At 43.8% G+C, this 25,311-nt stretch overlaps 1 protein-coding gene across 10 annotated transcripts; it reads right to left on the bottom strand.

The window, feature by feature from the left end:
• Positions 1–843: 843 nt before the first annotated feature.
• Positions 844–19,250, bottom strand: LOC147887226 (uncharacterized). Of its 10 annotated transcripts, none has more exons than XM_087394746.1 (13): positions 18,696–19,250; positions 16,690–16,760; positions 15,865–15,912; positions 15,560–15,611; positions 15,361–15,426; positions 15,139–15,231; positions 12,867–12,927; positions 3,345–3,400; positions 3,132–3,200; positions 2,981–3,053; positions 1,696–1,787; positions 1,570–1,599; positions 844–1,334 (listed from the first exon to the last, which is right to left on the bottom strand). In XM_087394746.1, the coding sequence occupies exons 1-13, from the start codon at positions 18,930–18,932 to the stop codon at positions 1,278–1,280; spliced, it is 1,005 nt and encodes a 334-aa protein (XP_087250872.1). In that variant the 5' UTR covers positions 18,933–19,250; the 3' UTR covers positions 844–1,277. The 10 variants fall into 10 exon arrangements, with proteins under 10 accessions (XP_087250872.1, XP_087250871.1, XP_087250878.1 ...); XM_087394745.1 differs by having other exon boundaries at positions 3,345–3,404; positions 12,871–12,927; XM_087394752.1 differs by having other exon boundaries at positions 3,345–3,404; positions 12,871–12,927; positions 15,865–15,953; positions 18,696–18,718.
• Positions 19,251–25,311: the final 6,061 nt, after the last annotated feature.

Genomic DNA, 25,311 nt, shown 5'->3' with positions numbered 1-25,311 from the left:
ACTTCCCACTTCTCAGTGTCTAGCCGATATCCTTCTGTCTTACCCTAGCTACTTCAAGTATAAGCAAGACTGCAACAAATATGTGAACTTTTTACTAAAGGTTTTCTTTCTCGATGTCAAAGTATGACTTTCCAGCTGGCACCAGCTTGAAAAACCTCTCTTCAACTATCCAAAACAAAATTGATCCATCACCATCACGTTGTTCTTAGGACTCATCACGAGAAAAAACTGAAAAGTCCAAAAGTTCTGCAAGTGTCTCATTGAATAACACCCCTCAAACTAACAAAAACTTCCCACTTCTCAGTGTCTAGCCGATATCCTTCTGTCTTACCCTAGCTACTTCAAGTATAAGCAAGACTGCAACAAATATGTGAACTTTTTACTAAAGGTTTTCTTTCTCGATGTCAAAGTATGACTTTCCAGCTGGCACCAGCTTGAAAAACCTCTCTTCAACTATCCAAAACAAAATTGATCCGTCACTACGTTCACCAATTTCTCCTGTACATTGTTCAAGTAGTAAGGGACTTGTGTATATTGTTAATTTAACACACAGCACTAATTATACACAGCAACATGCTGACTCCTGAGGTTTTATCAATCAAGTCTGAGGTTTTATCAATCAAGTCTATCATGAATGCTTGCACTAATGAGAAACATTTGATACATCACCATTTTGTTCTTCCTCTTTCAATATTACTGTTGGCGGGCAAGATGCTTGCTGTCACTTGAAGGTAAGAATTCAGTATGACCCCTTTTTTTAATTTAAACCCAAACCTAATTACTTGGAGCAAGAAGTACATTGTGCTACAAAACTATCAACAAAGAATCAGCATGGAAGAGCTTGTAACTTGGGTGAGTGTTTGTGGGATGTAAAATATCAGAATACCACAGGTACATTACAAATCTGAAATTCTGCATTCCATCATTTTCGCAGGGGTAGCATCAGCTGGTAGTATGGAAGATACAGATACAGCAGCGCTTATTAATCTTTATGCACATAAATCAGCAAAACAAAGACAGATAAGTGTCAGCGTTCCATGATATCTCTGGAATTCCTTGAAATATAATGGAGCCTAAAATCATGAGAAGGCTTTAAAAGGTACTGATATGCACATACAGCCCTTCCAAGAAATATAAAAGGCTGTCCTGACTATCCAAGAAATATATGCACATGTAGCCAGCTGAGTGCATAGCCAACCATAAATTATCATGACAGTGGAGAACCAATCTGAACCTGATGATCTTCACATATGTACCCTGAGGGAAGTTCATATGCCCTATGAAGCATCATCCTTGTTCTTATTTTCAGCTTCTTTCCTTGGCTGTGCTAGCTTCTGTACATGCAGAGAGTTGTTAATCCATACATTTCAGAATCATAATGCAGCTGAAACAAGTAGCTCACATGCAAAACTTTTAAATCACAAAAATAGGGGCAAAAAGAAAAAACATGACTCAAGCCATTGGCAATTTGAACACCCCAAGCTCTAACAGTCCTTTCCTTAAATGAGAAAATCCATCAAGATGCAAAATTAAAGACAAATCATGCACAGCAAACACAAAATGATGCACCTGCTTCAACACTTCAATGTACTTGTTAATCTGCATTGACAAAAACATTAGACGTCAATACAGCTGGATAAATGGAAAAGCATGAAAAATCACCCTTCATTTCAGATGGGAAAAATAAATTCATACTTGACCCAAGCCAGGATGCATTGCATTTGCCTTCTCAAACCAAAATAAAGCTGACTCAAAATCTTTTACTGCCACATAGCAAAGTCCCATTCCTGAACATGACAACGTTCTCTTGAAGTCAAATGTGGAGTCTCTACGAAAGTCCTATAAATAGAGTCATATTAGGGATAATAATTGACAACTACATATCAAATTTGATCATAGCAAAATGGAATAGCAGTATACAACATATGCTTTTCCAAATCCCTCACTAGAAAAAACTGCAACCTTGGGATCCAGCAACTGAAATGTACACTATCCATGAACTGAGTTTGTCCGGATCTGCTAGTTATCTTCCAATAATTGACCCCCTTATCCTTTTTTACACAAATGACTCAAACCCATCGCCTTAATAAACAACCATAGCTAAACACATGCTAGAGGAAATGGATAGAGGGAGAAAGGTATCGAGTGGATCCTTCAGTAGAAAGAATCGGATGATGCAATGAAAAAATGGACGTTGTCACACATATTCTTAGTTGAAGTATTGCTGCTAGATGGGAAATCTCAGAGACACAATACAGAAAATCAAGTTATGACTAAATAATATTGAAGAGGCAGGAGAATTTTGAAGGCCCTTCAGATACTTACCCCAAAGATCTAATAAATAAAGCAATTAAACATTTGTGGAGTAACCGTTGCTATGTTGAAGATTGTAAAGCTATCCACATATTTGTGGGATAGATCGTGGACCAGACGACAAAAGGAGAGTGTTTCTGCGGTCTCCAGTCTTGTCGGCACTAAGCTGGACAGCAGAACCAGCAGTAGGTACAAAGCTTACGACCTGCTACAGGGCAAACATAAGTCTGCAGTAGCACTGACACAACATGGCCTACCAACCAACAACCAACAACCAACAACAGACTGAAAGTCTGCCATTCAAAGGCTCAGAACCAACCTTACACTGTGGAACTCATTGCTGTTCATTTTGATACACAATAAAACTTCGTGTATTTCCTTCTTGGTGAATCCTGAGCACTACCATTGATTCTTATACCAAGCTACTAGCCAATACACAACTTCAAATTTAATAACCATGACAGCTCATAAATAGTATTATTGAAATTCTACTCTAATGAGTCACATTTATATTGAACTATATTTTGAGATTATGTATTAGTGATATAGATCAAAGATAGAAAATGACATTACTAAGACTTCAGACGTGAAATGCTTAGAGGTTAACCATGTCTTCCAGTTTGTAACTAAGCATCGGTGCTGCAGTAAAAGTAAGCGGCAAGCCTACCACTTAAAGCTCCAAAGTGGTAAGGATTCAATTCCAAAGCCTGTTTACAATCCTGTATTGATGCTTGATAGTCCTGCAAACATACAACCATCAGTAAAATGTTCCATGACAGGGTATATATGCATACACAAGGACAGCCAGACAAAATCACCTGTAGAAGATAGTTAATAGTAGCCCGTTTATTCCAACCCTCCGCAAACAAAGGAGCCATTTTAATAACCTGCCATTCCAAGCTATCAAATCCAATGCCTTAATTCAGTCCTGTGCACAAATATTTCAGCTATCAACTACAGTCTTGCTACTTCTATGTCTAAAACCTGCTTCATGACCTATCAAGTAAGCTTCCACAGAACTACTCACATACCTCATTGAAAACATCCTTCGCCAAAGCAAAGTCTTTTGAAAGCATTAATGTCACTCCTTCCTGCAAAAAACCTCAGAACTGTTGGAACAACACCCGGGTAGAAAGAAAGCAAGCCTCAGCTTCAAGAGGAAGCCCATATGCAGGATGTCTAACGCCAAAACAAAACCATTATATAAATGAAAACAGTTCTAGCAAAGCCTACCAAGACCTTAGGTCTAAGACAAACTCAGTGTATGCACTCATACTAGAAAGTATTACATGAACAATTCAATTAATAACCATCCATGAGAGTTTTAAGGTTTCAAATAAATTCACAGACAGAACTCATGGACCCCTCTCTGCTGCTACCAAGATGCCCCTACCAAGTGCTTTACTGTTTACCCACCTTTCTAAATTCCAGTGAGACACAAGTCCAACCTGTTAGGCAGCGCTGATATTTTAGGACAGTCCAATAAAGAGGCAGCATGGGACTCACCACTCCATGGGAGGAAGGCTCCATCATTCCAACCTCTGGCAGATCCTTTTTCTGATTTGGCCATCACCATCCCACAGGTTCTAGACTTATAAATAAGTTTTGGGTGGCCACTACTGGAGCCCTGCTGATCGGCGATTCCTAGGCAGCCATATGGTGAGGTCCCTTGAGCGCTACATAAAGGGGCTATTGCCCCCCAGATTCTGAACACTCAACTCTAAGCAACAAGCAATAGTGGATTGGGACTGTCCTTGCATCAGAGCCAAACTTATCCATAAGTGTGATTTGTAATATACCTTTGTAAGACTAGAATAAGTCCAATCATACAAAGTTAGATTTTTTGTTGTTCTAAAGACCAAAAATCTACACAGAAAATAAAATGAAAGAGACGAAAAAAGAGAGAAATCTTGCCCCAACCCTGCAGATGAGGCTGGCCAAATCTAGTCCTTAACAGCCTCCAAAACAGCCCTAATCCAAGCTATGTGCAGCCCTCCCACCAGCAGTTAGCCCTGGCAATGTGCCCTGGCTAAACTCCCAACTGAAAACACACTGAGAAAGGACTCACACAGTACCTCCTCTCTGGGTGGGCACACCCACACAGCAGCCCTATCTCTCTAATATACATATAGGAGAAGACTAACACCCCCTTTCAGATCCTAGATGTAGAATCAACCCTAGGGAGCTAGAAGGTGCATCGAGCAGCGGCCAAGAAGGCTTCTTGGGCTTCACCAGTGGCTTCCGCAATATCAAAGCATAATTCACCTGCAGGGGTGCCTCCTCCGGGGCTTTGTCTTTCCCTCGATGCTATCTATGTGGTCTCTCCTGCACAAGCCATTCGGGAGGGAAATCCGTCACTCTAGAATCTCGAAGAGTCTCTTCAACCACTTAGAAACACAACGAGAACACTGAGTCTCCTCGTACTACGGGGGCTCAACATCAATTTCTGGATCAGCTACTAATACCTGCTCTGGCTCAAGGGCAGGAACAATAGCTCGGCTCATACTCACCCAGATCTTCAAGAAACTGTGGCTCGTCAACCATGGAAACCGGAACTTGCTCTTCGAAGATCATATCGCTGCTGACCACAATCTCTCTCTTGATGGGGTCACACAACCTGCAAACTGTTGATAGAGAGTTGTATCCTACAAAGACTAACTTTTGGGATTTTGAGTCCATCTTCCCCCTCTGCTTCTTCAAAACATGAACATAGGAACCGCAGCCAAACACGTGGAAGTAGGACACATCTGGCTTCTTACCAAAGTATGCCTAGAAAGGGGTTACCTCTGGGACAACAGCCGTTGGAGAATGGTTAAGGATGGAATTACCATCGCCACTGCCTCTCCCCAAAGAGAACGGGGAATATGACAAAGCTCCAACATGGTCCGTGCCGTCTCCACTTTGGTCCCTTTCCACCACTCCATTCTCAGAAGGAATCCCCATGTTTGCAAGCTCCCTCCTGCTGCCGTTCTCTACACAATATCTTCAAAAGCATGGGAACAAAATTCACCTCCTCTGTCAGTCCAAAGAGCTTTAACAGGCATCCTAGATTCCTCCTCTACCAGAGCACACCATTAGCGGAACCGGGTAAATGCTAGATCATTCTAGGCCAGGTGAATCTGCTGAAATCATCAACTAACAGCATAAAGTAGAGAGCTCCACCTAGAGTTTGGATGTGCATAGGCCCACAAAGATCTGTGTGACCCATCTCTAAAGGTTTCGAAGCCCGCCTATCAGCCTGCTTCAGAAAGGCCTCCCTGTGATGCTTCTATTGGATGTAGGAACTACAGCTTCCTTGCTTGTTGCACACATCAGGTAAGAAATCCACCATGTGCTCTCGAAAGGCTTGCTGCAGCGCATCCACATTCAAGTGACCACTGAAATGCCATAGGTCACCAAGAGAGGTATGTGTGATAGAAGATAGAGCCAAGACCTTGTAGATGCCATTAGCCATCGTGCCACCCCAGACAACCTAACTTTGTCCCTAATGGCCCCATAATCTTCCTCCAGCTCTACACGTGTGCCAAGTTCACATACTTCATGAACTGATAGCAAATGAAAGCCGAATGATGGAACGTACAATACTTGGGAGGAAAGGTTCCCCCCTCTACCATCTGGAACGATCTCGAGCTTTCCTTCTCCTCAACTAGAACTGTGGAATTGTCTCCGATGTAGATGTGGCTTGACTTCCCCCGAAGGTCTTTGAACATATCACGGGAAGCTGTGATGTGCCTAGAAGCACCATTGTCAAGTATCCATTCCCGGGAAATCTCCAATGGTCAAAGCAGCCCTCTCTCCTCTAGAAGAAGATAGAGCTTCCAAGCTCTCTATATGAACAAAGGCTGGAGTAGTTGCATCTGCACCCAAGGAACCGACACCCTTGCCTTGACTCCTCTTAGGGCACTGCCTCCAGTAGTGGCCCTTCGTGCCACAGTGATTACATGTTCGGTCCAAACTCAAGGCCTTTCATCAAACTTCTTGTAAATTAAGATGAAGAAGAGTTCCTTACCATTTCCTTTGTTGGTCTGTCCTTTGTCTTGCCGAGCAGCCAATGCCTCCGCACCTCCTATCCTGGGGAGGATTGGAAACAATCCTCCTGATCAAGAACCTATTGGAATACGGCTGGTCACCTCCCCACTTGTGAGCCCCCGTATGAGGAGTGCATCGGGGGGCGGACCATAGAATAGGATTAGTCATGGGGCTGACACATGGGCTGCCATGTGGGCAGCAGAGAGAGAGGGCTACCATGGAGGGCACATCTGGCATGGCTATGTCCAAGAGTTGTCCACGATGGAAGGGGACTTGATTGCGCAGAGATTCCAGCAAAAGAAAGAGTCTGGATCAGCACCATTGGAGCATGAGACCCTGCAGCATGTCTACGGACAGTCATCGCCTATGTACGGGCCTGGTGCGGAGCATGGGCAGGTGCCTCTAGGGCCAGAGGGAGGCTGAACAGAGGCGGAACCAGCAGAGCAGAAAGGTGGCTGATTGGTGGAGCATAAGGGCCTGGTTTGGGGCCCAAGATTGAGGCAGGAAATAGTCCATGGCCTGGCAGTGAGGTGGGGCCTGGTTGGGCTGGCTTAAGCCAGCCAACCAGGCTGCTATGTGCAAGGAAAGAGGCCGATCCCAGTCGGCTGTAAGCAGACACCTGGGGCGGCCAAATGGACGTAGGAGGGTCGGTTGTTTTGGCAAGGGTTGGAGCCCTATATAAGGGTCCATTTGGGGCCTCCATACTCTTCACTTGGAGCAGCCCTCAAACAGCAGACAGGAGCAGCAGAAGGACCTACCATGGGCCTATATTCAGGAGGAGGAGGTCACCCAGAAGAAGCTGAGACTGAGCTAGAGGTACTGCCCACCTAGGCTGGCTACCCGGACAGCAAAGCTGGGAGGGATCTTTGGACAGAGAGTCTACATAAGCTCAGTGGAGCACGCAGGTTCAGAGATCTAGAGGTGCCAGGCATATAGTAGGAGAACATTTTGGTATTATATTGTGTCCAGTTTGAGGACAAACGGAAATATATAAGTGTTGCTTATTTATTTGTCTTGGGTGCACTGTCTATTCTCACACACATCCATGATTGTGAAGTACACACACAGTGAATGACGTGTGATTCCATAGTGAAACACTTCCACGTGTAATTCCTAGGCTCATTATCGGTCTTCCGTTGCGGGATACCCTCTGGTGGGATTTTCTTTTCTAACATGGTATTAGAGCCCTGACAGACGTTCTTGGGAAGTGGAGCTTAAAGGCAAGGACCTTGTTGAAGACGACCTTGATTCATTGCTCGGAGGAATTAGCTTCGGTGTCTAAAGGATTGTGTCGTACACCTGCCTGAACCTAAGCCTCCCCTCTTTACTTCCTTCAGTTCATTATCATGGCCAATAGATATCAGATCCCAAATTTTGGTGAGACAGGCAAGCTCAATTGGACCAATTACCCGTTGTGGATAATGACCACTTAGTGTTGAGAGTCATGGGGGATTGGGACGTGGACATAGTTGTTGCCTCAAGCCACTGCGACTACCCCAGCCACAGCAACTTCGGTAGCAGCAGTGACAACAGTAGTGGACCCCGTATTAGTGAGAGCATGGCAAATCCGGAACGTGGAAGCCTTGGCTATCATTGTGGGTACGACGGCGGATATGGTGCTTCTTCATATTCAGATGGCGATCTCTTCTTTTAAGGATTAGACAACATTGAGGAAATGTATGAGCTCAACAACAAGGCGAAAATATTGGACCTTGAGACGGAGCTGTATGGCATGAGGATGGATGAAGGGGATTCGGTACAGGAACACGTCACCAAGATGAAGGTGGTGTGGGATCAGATGGCGGCAGTTGGTCAAAGGACGAGCTTGACCAGGATGGCAAGGTTGTTGTTGGGAATGCTGCCCCGGAGCTATAGTAGTTTTGTGTCTACAATGATTGCAAGTCAGAGGGCCGTGCCGGTGACTTTTGAGGAGCTAGTTCCACTGTTGCTGCAACAAGCAGCTCGGGAAAAGAAGTACAATGGTACGGATAAGGATGACAAGGCCCTAATAGCTCAGGACAGGAGCAAAGGCAAGGGCAAGGGTAGGCCTGGCAAAGGCAAGCGCAAATCTAACTAAGGAGCGGACTCTTCAGATGGAGGCAACAAGAAGAAGAGAAAAAAAGAAAAGAAGTGCTTCTATTGTGATGAGCCAAGTCATTTTGTGAAGGATTGCAAAAAGAAGGCGGCTGATCAGAAAAAGAAGAAGGGTGCCAGCTCAAAGCTGGAGGAGTCAACTCAGTTGGTGGAGACAAAGGAACTTTTCTTGGTTGCAACTCCAACTGCTGGTGAGATTAGGTTGGTGGACCCCAAGTGTTAGTGTCAGAATGTCAGTTTTTGAGGATTGGTCAAGAGAGGAGTCAGAGTCCTTCGTGAAGGTGATGGACAGTGATGAGTGACTGGAGTCATCTAGGTGCTTGGTTGGTGTTGCTGAAGCAAAGGGGGATTCTTCGCCAGGACCTAAGAACACAGGGTCAGGCGGAGGCTATGATAGTGGGACAACATAGAACCACCGTTGGAGCTTCACAGTCTAGGTAATCTGGATTTATGCCTCGGATATGATGTCTCGAGAATGTTGTTTCGTTGCAGACCTAGTCAAATGGAGGACGGGTTGAAACAGACCCTGAGAGCTGGTGCCTGGAGAACTTCAGGCCATTCACCCATCATGAGGGGGACAGTTGGAGGATACTGGTACCTGAGTGCTCAAGTTTGGAGGCGGCTTCGTGACTGAAGAGAGTTTCTCTCGAAGTGAAGATGCAAAGAGGCACTCCAAGCAAGCAATGAGATTTCATTAGAGGACATGGCCATTACGTTGCTGTCCCACTATCTTCCCAATATGCAGCAATCTATTCTTCTCTATCACCAGTGGGAGATTGAACACTCTCACTTGAGGAGGTTATGCCTATGGTTATGTTAAAAAAGAAAATCCCACCAGAGGGTATCCTAGCCAGCGGAAGACTGATAGATGAGCCTAGGGATTACACACGGAAGTGTTTCACTATGGAATCAAAATTCATTCACTGTGTGTACTTCACAATCATAGATGTGTGTGTGAAAGCCAGAATAAACAGTGTATCCAAGACAAATATAGAAGCAACACATACATATTTCTCCGTCCACAAACTTGATACAATACAATACCAAAATGTTCTCCTACTATATGCCTGGCACCTCTAGATCTCGGATCCCGCGTGCTCCACTGAGCTTATGTAGACTCTTTGTCCAAAGATCCCTTCCACCTTGCTGTCTGGTAGCCAGCATAGGTGTGCAGCACCTCTAGCTCAGTCTGCAGCTTCTTCTAGGGCACCTTCTCCTCCTGAATAAGGCCAAGGTAGGTCCTGCTGCTGCGTCTGTCTGTTGTCTGAGGGCTGCTCCAAGTGATGAGCATGGAGGCCCCAAATGGCCCCTTCTCCAATCCTTCCCAAAACAACTGAAACCCCTAAGTCAATTTGGCGACCCAGGGGTCTGCCTACAGCCGACTGGGGTCGGCCCCTTTGCTTGCACATAACAGACTGGTTGGCTGGCTTAAACCAGCCCAACCAGGCCCCACCTCAATGCCATGCCTTGGACTATTTCCTGCCCCAATCTTGGGCCCCGAACCAGGCCCTCTTGCTCCCCAATCAGCCGGCTTTCTGCCTCTGTTGGTTCCGCCTCTGTTCAGCCTCCCTCTGACCCTATAGACACCTGCCCATGCTCCGTACCAGGCCCGTACATAGGCGATGACCGTCTGTAGACATGCTGCAGGGTCTCGTGCTCCAATGGTGCTGACCCAGGCCCTTTCTCTTACTGGAATCCCTGCGCAATCAAGTCCCCTTCCATCGTGGGCAACTCCTGGACATAGCAACGCCAGATCTTCCCTTCATGGTGGCCTCGAATTGCCAAGTACATGCCTTCTCTCTCTGCTGCCCACATGGCAGCCCACGTGTTGCCCATGTGGCAGCCCCATTACTAATCTATTCTATGGTCCACACTCCCGATGCACTTCTCATATGGGGGCTCACACATGGGGAGGTGGCCAGCCCTATTCCGACGCCCCCTCTTAACAACTCACATTGGCTTGATCCAAATCCGTCGATGAAGATGCTCCAATAGTTCCCGTGTCATAGCCCTCTCAAACACTCTGATGTCGTCATAGTCTTCTCTTGGCTTTTCAATCGCTCCACGAGGTCGGATTCCGCTTTCGCAGTACACGGGTCCATCCTTGGCAGCACCTAATGGCACCAACATCTACATTAGGGAGACCCGGTTGCAGAGGGACGCCAGATGCTCCCAAATCTCCTTTGCCAGCATCATGTGCTTGACGTGGTTGATTACCTAAGGAGCACAATTTGAACAAATGAAAGAACGAACCGAGCATTTATGAGATCCCACAATTGGGCCAATGTCTTTGCCTCCTTCAACTCCATAATCCAAAGGAATTCCTGAGTTGGATCTAGGGTTTCAACTCCAACAAGGATGAAGTCAGCCAAATCGTATACTGATTCCATCATCACCAGTTGCCATCCAATTGCTGATCTACGGGAAACATGGCAAGGACTAGAATCTTGACTTGCTTCTCAGCCATCTTCAACAAACTAGCCATCTCAGAGGTGGGGAGAGCTTGCTCTTGTGAAAGGGAGGATGGGTGGGAAAGAAGAGAAGAAAGGGTGGGTGGGAAAGAAGAAAGAGTGAAGGAGCTGCTAAAACATCGCCTCCTCAACAGGTCTTTGACTCCCTCGCTGTCCACACCTGCAACACACTTTCTACAGAACGTCACCTTCTTCCCAGGCTGTGCACATCTTCAGAAATCACCAGCAACTTCTGTCAGCACCTCATGCTCTCCTAGATCAGACTTTACACGATCTTGTGCCCTGTTGTTACATGTGCAATCATCGTACAATCAAGAGATACGCGATGGTTTCATCCATGTGCGATGTGGTAAGGGTGGGTGGGACATGGGAAATGACAATTTCTAAAAGTCAACCTAAAGAATTTCTCAGAGTCAGCCTAAAGGTCTGATACCAGCAAACTCCGAACTACGTCAGCCCCAAACACATTGCTAGTAGCAAACTCCAAATTGTCCACGCCTCAAACGCTCTCCAGTTCCAAGCTTGTAGACGACCTGCTGCTCTGATACCATGTAGAACTACAAAACCTGAGAGCACAACAAGCGTACTGAAGCAGCAAGGAGATGTGAATGGAGACCAATGGAGATGCGCAGGAGATGTCAGTGAAAACTCTTCATTGACTACTGAGAAAAACCTCCACAAATGGTACAAATACAAGAGGGTAGCAGGTCCTATTTATAGGGGGAGTTCCCCTGCTGATTGGCCTGACTTCTGGTCGGTCTAACCAAACCCAAATAGGTCGGGTATGGTGGGTTTAACCAGACCAAACCATTCGGGTCACCCGACCTGGTTGGGTGGCCAAATCTGGTCCCAACCCTGGGGCTGATGACGATGGCCAATCCAAGCCCTAATTAAGACCAATGTGCAGCCCTCTAACGAACCACGCAAATGCGCCCTAGCTAAACTCCGAACTACCCTGCTTAAAACACAATGAGAAAGGACTCACACACTACATCCCTCCCTGGGCAGGCACACCTACATCCACCCCCTCTCAGCCCACCACTATACACCCTTTCCTCTCTTGCTTGTTGTGTCATCCCCCCTTTGCACATTCCTTGTTCTGTTGCCGCACTTTCCTATGCCCTCCTTGATGTCCTCCACTGCCCTGTGCCGTTTCTCTGCTCCCCAGGTCTGGTTATAATGACTTGGGGGGGCCTTTTCACCTCAGCCTTCAAGGCCCCAACTCCACCCGGAGCTATGTTGGTATCTTTTTACATCTTCCTTGTGCTTTGTCCAAAGTTAAGGTACCTCGCCATCTACCCAGTGCCTCAAACTGCATTTCTATCATCTGCAGTTTTCTTTGCAGGCAGACAGTTTTTTTGGGTGGCTGTAATCCCCAGCTTCCCTTTTTTCTTGTCGTATCTCTCGCTTCGGATCTTGGCTGCACTATTTCTATGGGCCCTGCTAGTCCATGCTATCCAACTGGCAAAACACGCTGGGTGGAGTCTGGTTGAGCATCCTGATCTCGTCTATGTGCCTTTAGGAGCTGGTCTCTGTATCACACGACCTCATGAATGAAGGTCACCAAACATATCTAATGTATGTGAGACAAGAAAAAGGAGAGGGGTCCGAATCAGTCCCTAACAAGACAGTGGTGGCGATCTCGGATCTCAAGTACATAGGGCATCTAAAAGCAAAGTACTCCTCTGACTCCATTTCCACAGCCGTCTCCAGGTATGCCCTCAGCCCATCCAGTCTCAATACATAGTCAATGTGAGGAAAGACATAACTGCCCAATAGAAATCCACAAAGAGTGGGGAGGTGGATACGTGTGTAGCCTGGTAGGTCAATGAAGCGCTCCTCGAGAGAGAAGTAACAAACATCTCATTAATAAAAGCAAATATGACAACTATGCTAATCTAAAGGCAACCTTAGTATAAGGAATGTGAAAGTACGAAGAGGCATGAAAAAAATAATCACCCACTTGTAGTCGCCGATCTACGTCATCTTGTCCAGAGCGCATGAATATTTTCCACATAGCCTAGTATCACAAATTTTGAAAACAAAATATCAGTCAATTAATTGTCCTCACCCAAATACACAAATAAACGTTTGGCAATATGTTCAAATAAGCGAAGCCCCTAGCAACAAGACAAACATCCACGAAATCAAAGCTTGAAATTAGCACACAAAGAAAACCCTTCACTAATCCATAATCAGGGAAGTTAGAATGAAAGGCTTCTTCTTAAAAGTTGACTCCATTAAAAAGTATTTCCTTACCTGAGAATTCCATGATTGATACTAAGCTTTCAAGGATGAAAAAGAAGCAAACACAAAAGCTAAGGGATTCTCTGGAAGGTTTGCAATTTGGTCAATCATGTGAATTCAGCACATCAGCCAGCCGTTAAGAAGGCTAGAGCATTTGACCTAGCGAGTACACAAAAAGAAACAATGATAGAAACGAACAATAACCTTTTTTGAGGAGGTAATGCTAAAGAGTGACATTGGGAGAAAGAAGTGGCGGAGAAGGACTACAATGGTAAGATAAAGAATGGATATCAAAAATTTATGGGAGCTTTCGCAATTCGCTTTAACTAGTGTCCTTTTAAAGGCAAGGACCTAAGAAAAGATTTAGAGGTACAATGGAAGGACTAGTCTATCTAAAATGGGGCATGGTTCTACACTACTAGAAGACAGATAAGCCTTTCAAGTGAATCTGAGGCCCAATATGAGGAAAAATTGCAATAATGTTCTTAAAAGACTGTTCTTACACATTTAAAGGCAGAGGTATGGTTTACACAAACGCAAGCTTACACGAAATCATTTCAGAATATGTCAAATGTGCAAAAGGACCTTGTGGTAAAATTAAAGGCAACATTTTGGGATGAAAATGGTCTACTTTGAATTCAATTGCATTATGTTTAGGTCTACTCCCAGTTGGCATCATGAATGTTTGTCTCTCTACAAACTACTTAGTTTGAAGGACTTGTAAATTCAAGGTGTCTTCTTTTTCCCACCACTCTTCTTGTTGTAATGGTGATGTATTCTAAGCAATGACTATCAAGCTCATGGACCACTGCTCAACATATAGAACTCCTCTTTTTTCTCATACTTTCTGCTTCTGTCATTGGTCTATTCATCTCTGAAGAGTGCATCCTAGCCTCATCAATTACTACATGTGTCAAATCAACAAGCTTATTTCTGTCTCCCTTACTAGATCCACTACCATCAAATATCCTTCGGCGCAGAGGCTCCAAATTTGGACCCGTACCCAACTGTTGGTACTAATAGGAACATTATAAAAAAACATCAATCCGATAGAGCAAAACAAGGGAATAAGAAGATCTCACTACAGGTCCTATTAAAAGACCCTAACAGGTTAGCCACAGCTAGTCCGAAGGTGCCATGTTATCCTCTATCCACAAGCTACCTACAAACATCTTCAGAGGTTAGAACACAAACACAAGACACACATGGTGTAGGCTAGCACAACCCAAGAACAATGAACTCCTAGGTAAGACTACATGTCCCATACCATACAGCCCCAAGAGTTCACCAAGACTGGTGAGCTCCCAGGTAAGACTACGCGTCCCATATCATGCAGCCCCATCTGTGCACAGATGTCATTAGGAGACAGGCCTGGACGAGCTCCCTAGCTGGGTATTCTCAGGAGGCCCCACTCCCAAAAATACCAAATGAGCTGAAGCTCACACATAGATAGTAGGGTATCCAAGGCGTCTCAACCCTAAGACTATCCTAACTGTACCAAGGGTACGTCATGTCCTATCCGTCTCAAGGTTAGCTTGACCTTTTAACACTAGCCACATTATGTCCAAACATGGATATAAAAATTACATGTTAATCGCAAATATTTCCTATTGATTTCTGAGCCATCTTGCAGTGGGCATGAGAGTAAGCTTGCTACTTCGCTTTAACTTTTGAGATTCAAGTGACTATACTCAAAGATGATCTTTTCCAAAACTAGGTTACTGGATCATGTTTCAAGCTATGCTTCTTTAGCATACTTGCCTTTTGGAGCTCCATGGCAAGTGAGACTCATCAAGGGCACTGTGAATGGTTAACCTCAATACAGTTCATGTCATCTATTTTCCCATATTGAATAACTCAAAGCTTCACCTAAATGCATCCTACATTAAAACATATTGAATAACTCAAAGCTTCACCTAAATGCATCCTACATTAAAACAGAATTGGATTAGAGAGAGAGAAAGAGAGAGAGAGAGAGACTAACCCTCTCCGTCTCTGATGCGATCAGAGGGTCCCTATCACGAAGCCCATCAACCAGAGCTGGCAGAACACGTTTGTCCCCTAAGTTGCCCAAAACCTGCAGAATCAGCCATAAAGACAATTAAGCTCGTTTTATGGATAAGAACCAATACACTACATGTTTTCCATTTCTATACTTTATATTACATAATAAGGCCAGGAAGCTCCGAATGCTCTAGAAACTTACAGTAATCACTTCAATCTTTTCGTTGAGGCTACTCTTTGTAAGAAAGCTAACCTTTTCCAGCAGCGTCTGTGTCAACATAATTTAAAACTTCAGCCTTTTAATGCCACAAAACATTATGCACAATAAGAGAATGTGGAAGCAAGGCCAGCTTGGAAGACTTAAAGACCAAAAGCGGCTGCAAGAAAGCTAGAACTTGTACTCGCTCTGCTTCTGATAACTGAGCCTTCAGTTCAATGACCTGGTCACGAATCCTGTTTAAATAATAGGAGAGGTTAATCTATTGCCCTTGCACTCATGTCTTTGTAAATTTGTACATAGAGAAGAAAAGTCTAAGTGAAAACATTATTCACCCCTGAAGTCCTACAGACAGAATTGGAAACTGATATAAGATACTATTTTCCATTGCAGCATATACAATGGCTCAAATGAAGGTGTAAGAATAAAAGAACCCTCCAGTCCATGCGAACTACAAGAATTCACTCGTTTCAGAATTAAAGTTGTAACCTTTTTGCCTCAGAGTAATTTTCCTCCATAATAGCTACCTCCAGCACTCTGTACTGCACCAAAGAAGCTGACTCTGAAAATGTGTTACTCTACAAGTGAACATAAAAGAACTTTAAACACACTCAAAGGAAACAAAAGTGATTACACAGGCACTAAAAGTTTATTAAAGAAAAGATCTTTCCATTTCTTTTTTGGCATATCTGTTTGACCCTAGGCGTCAATGTTGGCTCTCTGCATTCAAAAACTAGCTTTAGTAGTCAAGGCTTGCTGTCATTTCCTCTGGCAAAACTTTAGGTACTCATGGTGCAGTGCTTTACACATGGCATTATCCACCCCTCAAATCAACTGGAGTTGGTGGTTTTGTTTTTAAGTCGGTGCATTTTACCATAGGTTATGTATGCTGTCAGAATGCATTTGCCATTGACTGTCCCGCCATTCAACAAAGCCATTTATGACACTTTCGTGTCTAATCTGTTGAAAAAAAGAGTAGCTTCGAATCCAGCAAACTACACACAAGAAAAATACTCCTACTATGTACATGCAGATTCTTAAATCAATGCAGATGCCTTTTATAAGAACAACTGGAGTTGAAAGGCATCATGGAGCCTCTGTAATTCATACGCAAGGTGCCCCAGAAGTATGGAGCATAATTCATCGATACATATGAACACATGGTTGAACTCATGTAGGAACGAGTACGCGTATGGAAAATGGCTAATGTATGCAACAAAGAATTCTCTCAAACTTTGCGTAAAATACGACATTTGTAGATGGGAACTTCCAAAAGTGCCAGTTTATGCTGTGTTCTTTTTTGTTAATGGCTACCTTTCTAGTAATTGCACTCGCTGCCAGATGTCCTCTTCAAAATTCCCATCAGAACTGTTTGATGAAAAGCCCTGAACCAGTCACAAAGACAAATCAATGTGTTGTGCAGTGCAGCATTATTCTGAGCCCATCCATGCAAAAGCAAAAGGTTCATAATAAATCCTCATTCCTTCGTATTGATATGAGGCCAATTACCATGCTTCTTTTATTTTTGTGCATTTAGCTTAAAAAGAAAAATCTCCACAAACTAAACATTGTATCGATCCAAACACCTCAAAGATATTAACATTATCAATAATCCATGTCTTGCACAGTCATCCATTTAGCAGTGAATTAAAAAATGATCATTAAGCCAAATCCTTCACAAAGGTACAAGTATGCAACACCACAGTGGTATTCCTTTTCAGACTTGACTCAAAAGGAGAGTTACCACACAAAGGTTGCAACAACACACATCAAAGTGTGATGTGACGTGCATCCCGTCTCACTCTTAATAATGCTGCGGAAGCTGTTGGGACTGGAGCCAGGATGCAATACTACACACAAGGGTGCCGTGAGACCCTCAAAAGCAAACAAGCCAACAACAGTGATTGTGGAACTCACATTGCAAACCTCTGACCTCAATCTTAATGATATTTTAAAGACTTATAGTTGCAGAAAATCCATAGGCAGTATATGTATCTACTTCAATCCAGGGACACGCCCAAATTGCTCCTGTGAAAGCAAATCATGTTAGTCATCCACACAGATAAAACTCATCAATTCCGTCATATATAGCAGGACTAGCTAATGTGTCATCCCCACCAAATTATCAGCATCTAAAAGTGTGTGCAGACCCTTCCACATGCACTTGTAAATTTGTACATATCCACATACATAGCCTTGTCCCTTGTGGGAAAAGACGGCAGAATGATAGCTCACTGCTGCCCCTTGCTCCCTACAGCCCCCCTGCTCGCCTCTTGCTCTTGCTCCTTACACAGACAAGATCAGGGTGTCCAGAAAGATTCCACTCATAGTGTGATCACTGAGTTTTTCCAAGCAGATGGCACGGGCCAACAGGCTGGCAGACAGCATAGCCGAGATCTAGAGCAGGAAATACTACAGACCTGTCTGCAGGTCCATGCACTCTGGGATCTTCCCTCCATGTTCACCAAACCAGAGGCACAGCCGAAGACACTGGCACTTGGGCGGTGAAGGGCCACAACTAGGAGACCACAGCAGACCACCCATGATCGTCACCAGCTCTCTATCACAGGTTTTATGCCGCCACAGCCTTACATCACCAGAGCCTCCCGCGGAGTTGACTCCTCTGCCAGCATCCAGATGATCAGTGACCACACCACAGCTTCCTTGCTCCCCATAGGCTTAGACAGTTGCACTTTGCACTAGAGTTTTTATGTTTATGTTCCACTTGTCTTGGGTGTGGATGCCCGCATAGAGGCTCCACCCATTCAGCTCATTGTATGTGTCATAGACCTTTCGGTCATTCAAGACTTTTAATAGCCCCTCTCTCTCTCTCTCTCTCTCTCTCTCTCTCTCTCTCTCCATCCATCAGTGTGCAGTCATCAGCATGGAGCGAGCAGCAGTTTGCCACGGCCCTCCAGAGTCCACACTGTGATGCTTTCACTTTATTGCACGGCATAAGCGATCATTGTTTTCCTCTGCCTTGTAGATCAGATATGTTTCCTCTAAGAGAGGATGGTTGAGAACATTCCTGAAAGGAAGGCACAGTAGTAATTCAGGGTGTTCATGTCCATGACGAGTCTGCTAACTTTGATGTTGACAAAGAGGACTCTTGACTTTATTACAGACGCTCAAATTTTCTCTCCCCTGGTAAGGTGCAGGTTCTTTTCGGCAGGTTTTGGGGAGCATATGTTTTGGGGAGCATGGATTACATATTTGAAGTGTTGACCAACGACACTGTTTGCTAGTCCTAACAAGCGAGCACACCATCATTTGAAAAGTACGATCGAGTGAGAATTGAGGTCTGAACATGGAAAACAGACCTGAGAGGCTAAGGAACGAAGGACTAATTTTGCATTTCCGCCTGCTGGGCTGTTGACGAGATGCAGAGAGGGCACCGGAATTGAGCTGCAAAATCGACAAGGAAAAACCAGAGACAAGGCCGAATTTGAACGACTCGAAATCGTTTGGGGGCGGATTGTCTCTTGGGCAGTTGGAAGGCGAGTTCCTGGAGCTGAAACAAGCCCCCTGCAATTGGCCAGCAGGCCAGCCTCGCCCATCTCAAGCACTCTCGAGCAAGGGCAGCTAAATGGGTGCTAGAGGAAAATCAGAAACACAGTGAACAGGGAAGCTGATGATGATGGATTGGAAGTGCGTCTAGCGATCAAAATCCTTGATGCAGCATTAGAAGCATTAACTAAAAATCCCGTTTTTGCGAGGAATGCAATTGTGGATGAATGTTGGAACACGGCACAAATTGTTGAATGGGGGTAGTGACCATGACCGCAAAAAGGGCATAGAGTCATTCCCAGGCATGCACCCGTGGCAGTGTCATGTCTCTGATTGAATGATCATCAGGACACATCTCTGGCAATTTCTTTGGCCGTCTCGTGGCAGCAACAGAGAGCTGCCCCAACTTATCTGGCAGCGGCGGCAGCAGAGAAGATTGCCCAAGCTCTTGCCCACGCACCCGTCAGGCGGCAGCGGCAAGCTCCTGCCCACATACCCATCAACCAATTGGATGTGAAGCTATTCGGGTCATATCTCTTGCAATATCTCTAGCCATCCCGACATATCCAGCGTCGGCAGCAAAGAACACCCGTCAACCAATCGAACTTGCTGACGGTAGGTTTGTCGATGCAAATTAACAAATGGTCCTCGGGGGCATATACCTGATGGCAATATCTCTGGCCACCCCGTCTAAACATGGCATTACAATGCCCAAGCCCCTTTGGGAGGATGGCCATCACCCCCATTTGAACCCAGCCTTACACACCAACTAGCCAAGTCTAGGCAGGTAGGGGTGTGTACATACATGGCCGCCACACGTCCGCAAACTAATGGCCGCACAAAAAAAGGGCTGCCAATGGGATGGGCACCCCCCACCTCCTACATTGAATCTTTCAGTAATGTGTAGGTATTTCAACTAGCACGTGTTAAAGTTGTCCTCTCATGACAACTCATCTCCACCACAACACGCCCGTTGTCACTGGTTGTTAAACAGCTATGAGCCGGTTTTGCAAAGCGGGGTATGGTAACACAAACTAGCACCTTTCGTCCATCTGACAACACCTTGCACATGAGAGGGTGCAACTTCCCTAGCGGGGTCTGGGGGTGGCCTCTTCATCCTCCCATTGTTGGCCTCCCATTATGGTAAAGAGGACCGAATATTCCAAAACATTACTTGATAATGCATAGTTTTAAGAAGGTGGAAAAACCCTTATGGCCCTCCTTTAATGAAAGGAAGAGAAGTCAAGGTCAAAGGCTATCCTTTAGTGACCATTGACAACAACTAACACAAAGTTAAACATTAACCTACATTATAGCATGGTTAGTTTAACTAGAATCAAAGGAAAACAAACATCAACCAAAAAAATCCCCAAATTTTTGAAGACGCTTAGCAAGGCCAAAAAGGTATAGCCACTACCACACATGGAGGTCCCTAGAAGGTAAAGGCATAACTAAAGGTGGCATAATTTAAGCCAACCCGCACAAGTTGGTACAATAGTGAAGAATAATGGCCTCACACAATTAGAGAGTGGATTTTTCGCAAGTCATTGGATCCAACTAGGGAGAACTCAGAACACACAAGCAAAGGCAATCGAGGCATTGATCTAATGGTTCAAAAGAGGTGCCAGGTGTTGATTACCAATTAGAACTTTATTCGGGCCAAAAGACCGAAGTGTTGTCTTTCTTTATTAATTAGGGGCAAAGAGGCTAAGGTGTTTCATATTGGCCACTTTTTGTGAGAGTGGACATCCAAAGAGTGGCCTTTCTCTTTGGATGCCCACTCTCACAAAAAGTGGCATGTATGCAACACCTTAGTCTCTCCTAATTCTTAAGAAGGCGATGTCTTGATTTTTCCTATACAATGAAAAAATACAATTTTGTTGCCGTGTCTATGCTAGTGTGTGACTGTATGACTAAGGGAGTCTAGATTTGAGCAACTTTGGGCCAATTCCCCCATACCTTAACATAAACAGGTTACTTAGATTAAGGTTGACTTTAATATTCAACAGGGAACCTATATTTGTGCAACTCTGAGCCAATTCCCCCATGCATTAACATAAATAGGTCACTTATATTAAAGTTTGCTTTAATATTTAATAGGGAGTCTAGATTTAAGCAATTTTGGGCCAATTCCCTCATACCTTAACATAAATAAGTTACTTATATTAAAGTTGACTTTAACAAGGCAAGTCCAGTTCCATTTGTTTCCCATGTATCTCCCTAGTATGAAGTTCATTATTGAACTTAATTCCCCCATACCGTAACATAAATAGGTTACTTAATATTAAAATCGACTTTAACAAGCCAAATTCAAGTTCATTTGTTTCTCAGGTATCTGCTTACTATGAAGTTCGTTATTTAATCTAAACATTGCAATGGGTTATCCTTCTTATAGCTTTCAAAAAGTAACCATGTTCTATAGTTTTCCAAACAAAAATTATAGGAACATCCTCACTAAGTTAAGCATCATTCTCACATCATTTATATAAACTTCTTGCTTGGTTGTCCTCACAAGCATTACTAAACCATGAAGAATCCCACTAGGAATGCACTTTTTTGTTAACAATATTAACAAATCCTCCTTACCTCACAATAAAAAAAGGCCCTTTGCAATTCAAGTTAGACTAGGAACCCGCTGCTTCTTGAAGAAAACCTCAAAACATTTGGAATGGAAGGCGTTAAGACATATGAGATAAGAATGCTATGCAATTCTAAAAATGTGACATAGTTGCATGGATTGCAAGGGTCTCGTAGGGCCTAAAGATGAGACTTTTTATCATGTGTGCTTTGGAACAAGTAGAGTTATTAGACCTTTGCTTTGAAATGAGTAGATATTTTAGTTCTATATTGTGTCATCTTAGTTAGACTTAGGCATAGACTTTTGAGTTAAACAACAAGCGAAGGCTTCAAACATGAAAACTATGGTGCATTCACAATGAGATGGGTGGGTACAACAAGGTCACTACTCTCACAACACCCCTAATGACTTTATCTTCAAAACTCACCCAATCCTATAAGATCATATCGACACAATGGGGTGGTCTTCCCACATCCATAAGGCTAGGGAGAAATACCAAGGGGACTTCACTATGCAAGTGTATCTATAACACCCTAAGTGCATAAATATGGGTACATACAAAGTAATATATAGAGTTCGTATGTTTGTTGAAGGCGCTATAGAGTTTGTGAAGTCACTTGGGTCGCTAATGGTTGAGGCGCTACTGTGAGCCGCCTTAGTGGACCTTCATTGAAGTCAGCATAGAATCTAGTTGTTGTTGATAACATGTGTGGAATTAAACTTATTCATGAGCCCATGCTTAAATAAGCATTCGTATTCATAATCACATATACAGTTCTACTTAGTTGGAATTCGCGCATACAAAAATGAAGAAAGAAATAAGCAATGGGTAGATCCATCATCCTAGGACATAGATCTTGCATAAAGTGTCCTCCCATGGTGCAGAAGGTAAAGGATCATCTTCCAAAGAGGGGAGACCTCGCTTTTTCATCCCATATCATGTCTAAATGTGAGACCAATATGCAGCTTCCGTGCAAGTTCAAGGGGGTGCCTTTGGAAAGGGGGTTGCAGAGAGCATGTGGGAAAAGACAAAAGCCATGAAAATGTGATGATGAGGGGCCCTATAACCAAGGAAGAGGGGCAAAATTGTAGGTGTCGTTTTTGGCAACATCTAGGTGCAATCATAATGGTGGAATGGTTTAGCCTACCAATTGAGAGCCCACAGTGGCCCACCAATTTTCACATGGTTTTGGTGCCCATGGTTCAGCAAAACCATGGTTTTGGTGGACCATAGTTTTGCGTAACCAAATCTGTTGGACTTAGTTATCATGTAACCTAGCTAGAGGGATCTAGTTACCCCCATCTATCCCCACAATGGCACATAACCTTCTTTCTGTTGTACATATGACTAAGAGTGATATGGAAGTAGTCTTCAACAAGTATGGATGCATCGTGAGAGAGATAAAGAGTCTCAAATCCATCATTGCTTAGGGTGTCAAGATTGGAGGAATATTCAAGATTTCTTCTCCCATTCCGATTCAGAGAGCCCTAGCATCTCATTGGATACAAATCAGGTTGCTTATTTGAGTACATTGTGGCACAAGAGGTATGGTCACCTCAACTTCAGAAGCCTTGTAGCCCTCAAAAAAGACAAACATGGCACAGGGGCTTCCACAGTTGTACTTTCAAAAATATGTATGTGAGGCTTGTTGCATGGGAAGCAACATAGATAGCCCTTTCCAACATCTTCGACTCGAAGTATGATGTTCTTCAGATCATTCATTTAGATCTATGGGGTCTAACTACTATACCATCTCTTGGCAAGGCTTTGTATTTAATGACCTTCATCGATGATTACTCACGGAAGACTTGGATCTACTTCCTGAAATAAAAGTCTGATGCATTTAACTTTTTCAAAGACTTCAAAGCCTTGGTAGAAAAGCAGACCGATAAGTACCTAAAGATCCTCCATTGTGACAATGGAGATGAATACAAGTCCACAGATTTCAATGCCTTTTGCAGACATCATGGCATCACTTGTCAATTCACACGCAGATATACCCCTTAGCAAAATGGGGTTGATGAACAAAAGAATAGGGTGATTGCAAAGTCATCGAGATGCATGCTCAATGAGAAGAATGTTCCAAGACAGTATTGGGCCAAGGCATGTGAGTCCACAGTTGTGTACTTGATGAACAGGAGTCCCACTACTTCATTGCAAGACATAACACCAGAAGAGGCATTCACAGAAACTAAGCCCTCTATTGGTCACTCGAGAGTATTTGGCTCTCTTTCTTATGCTCATGTTCCTGATGCACCTAGGATTAAACTTGATGTCAAATCAATCAAGTGTGTTTTTCTTGGATATGCTGCAAAGTCGAAGGGATACCAACTCTATGATCCAATCAAGTAGAATTTGATTATATCCAGGGATGTTATCATTGCTGAGGCTTCATCATGCTTTGTAGTCCGACTACATTTTTTACTCTGCCTCATCCACCAGCAATGCCAGTGATACATCAGATTTCTTTGCCTACAGAGTTAGATACTATGTAGTCCACCCTGACCACTCAGAGTAAAGGTAAAGAGAAGGTTCTTGACATAGTGGATACATCAACTACCATGGTTATCACTGAGATTCTTGAAAGTTCCACTTCCAATATCATAAGATCTACTCGTGATTCAAAGACACCTAAGAGGTGGACCTACAAGAGAAACTATGCATTGGTGGCCAAAGTGATGGAATTTGATGAGCCAACCTCCTTCAAAGATGTAGTGCAAGTCCCTGAGTGGAAACATGCAATGGATAAAGTGTATAATGCTCTTCTCAAGAACTAGACTTGGACCTTGACACATCTTCTTGCATAGAAGAAACCCATAGGATGCAAATGGGTTTACAAAGTCAAACTCAACTCAGCTGGTGAGGTTGACAAATACAAGGCCAGGTTGGTAGCCAAGGGATATGCCCAAGAGTATGTTACAGATTATGAGGAGCCCCCCTTTGTACCAGTTGCAAAGATGACTACTATCAAGATAGCCATAGCTCTTGCAGCTCACTTTGATTGGCCCATCCACTAGATGGATGTGAAGAATTCCTTCCTCAATGGTTTTCTAGATGAGGAAATTTACATGATATAGCCTCCAGGATATGCTATTATCGGGATGGAACAAAAGGTTTACAAGTTGCAAAAATCACCTTATGGTTTGAAATAGGCTCATCGTGCATTGAATGCAAGGATTCATCATCACTTTTTGACATCTGGTTTTCAACCATCTAATTTAGATCCATCTCTTTACATCAGAAAGACTATAGAAGATGTCCTTCTTGTAGTGCTTTATGTTGATGACTTGATCAATCACTGGCTCTAATGGACTTCTCATCTCAGAAACAAAGAGTTAGCTCACCTCAGAGTTTGACATGAAGGATATGGGAGAACTCCATGATTTTCTTGGTATAGAAATATGGAGAGATGACACAGGGATCACACTTTCACAGGGCAAGTACACTCAAAAGGTACTTAAATAGTTTCATCTACATGATTGCAACCCACTCCCTACTCCTGTGCAATGCAATATCAAGTTGTCATCACTTTACATTTCTCGGGCTTCAGATCCTCTACAATACAAATAGCTCATTGGTAGCTTAATCTATTTAACTATCACCAGGCTAGACATATCATATGCAGTTGGTATGCTCAGCCAGTTCATGCAGAATCCCCAAAAAACTCACATGCTTGAAGCAAAGATAGTACTCAAATAGCTTCACGGTACATGGGATCATGGACTACATTATGCTAGGTCATCCAACTTACACTTCCATGGATACACAGATGCTGATTGGGCAAGAAGTATAAATGACAGAAGATCCACCAGTGGATACTACTTTAGCCTTGGCTCTGCAACTTTGTCAT

Source organism: Dipteris shenzhenensis, chromosome 23, assembly GCF_047967505.1.
Source record: "Dipteris shenzhenensis isolate YYH24624 ecotype China chromosome 23, Dip_SZ_1.0, whole genome shotgun sequence".
Lineage (NCBI taxonomy): Eukaryota > Viridiplantae > Streptophyta > Polypodiopsida > Gleicheniales > Dipteridaceae > Dipteris > Dipteris shenzhenensis.
This window is presented reverse-complemented; position numbering and strand designations above follow the sequence as displayed.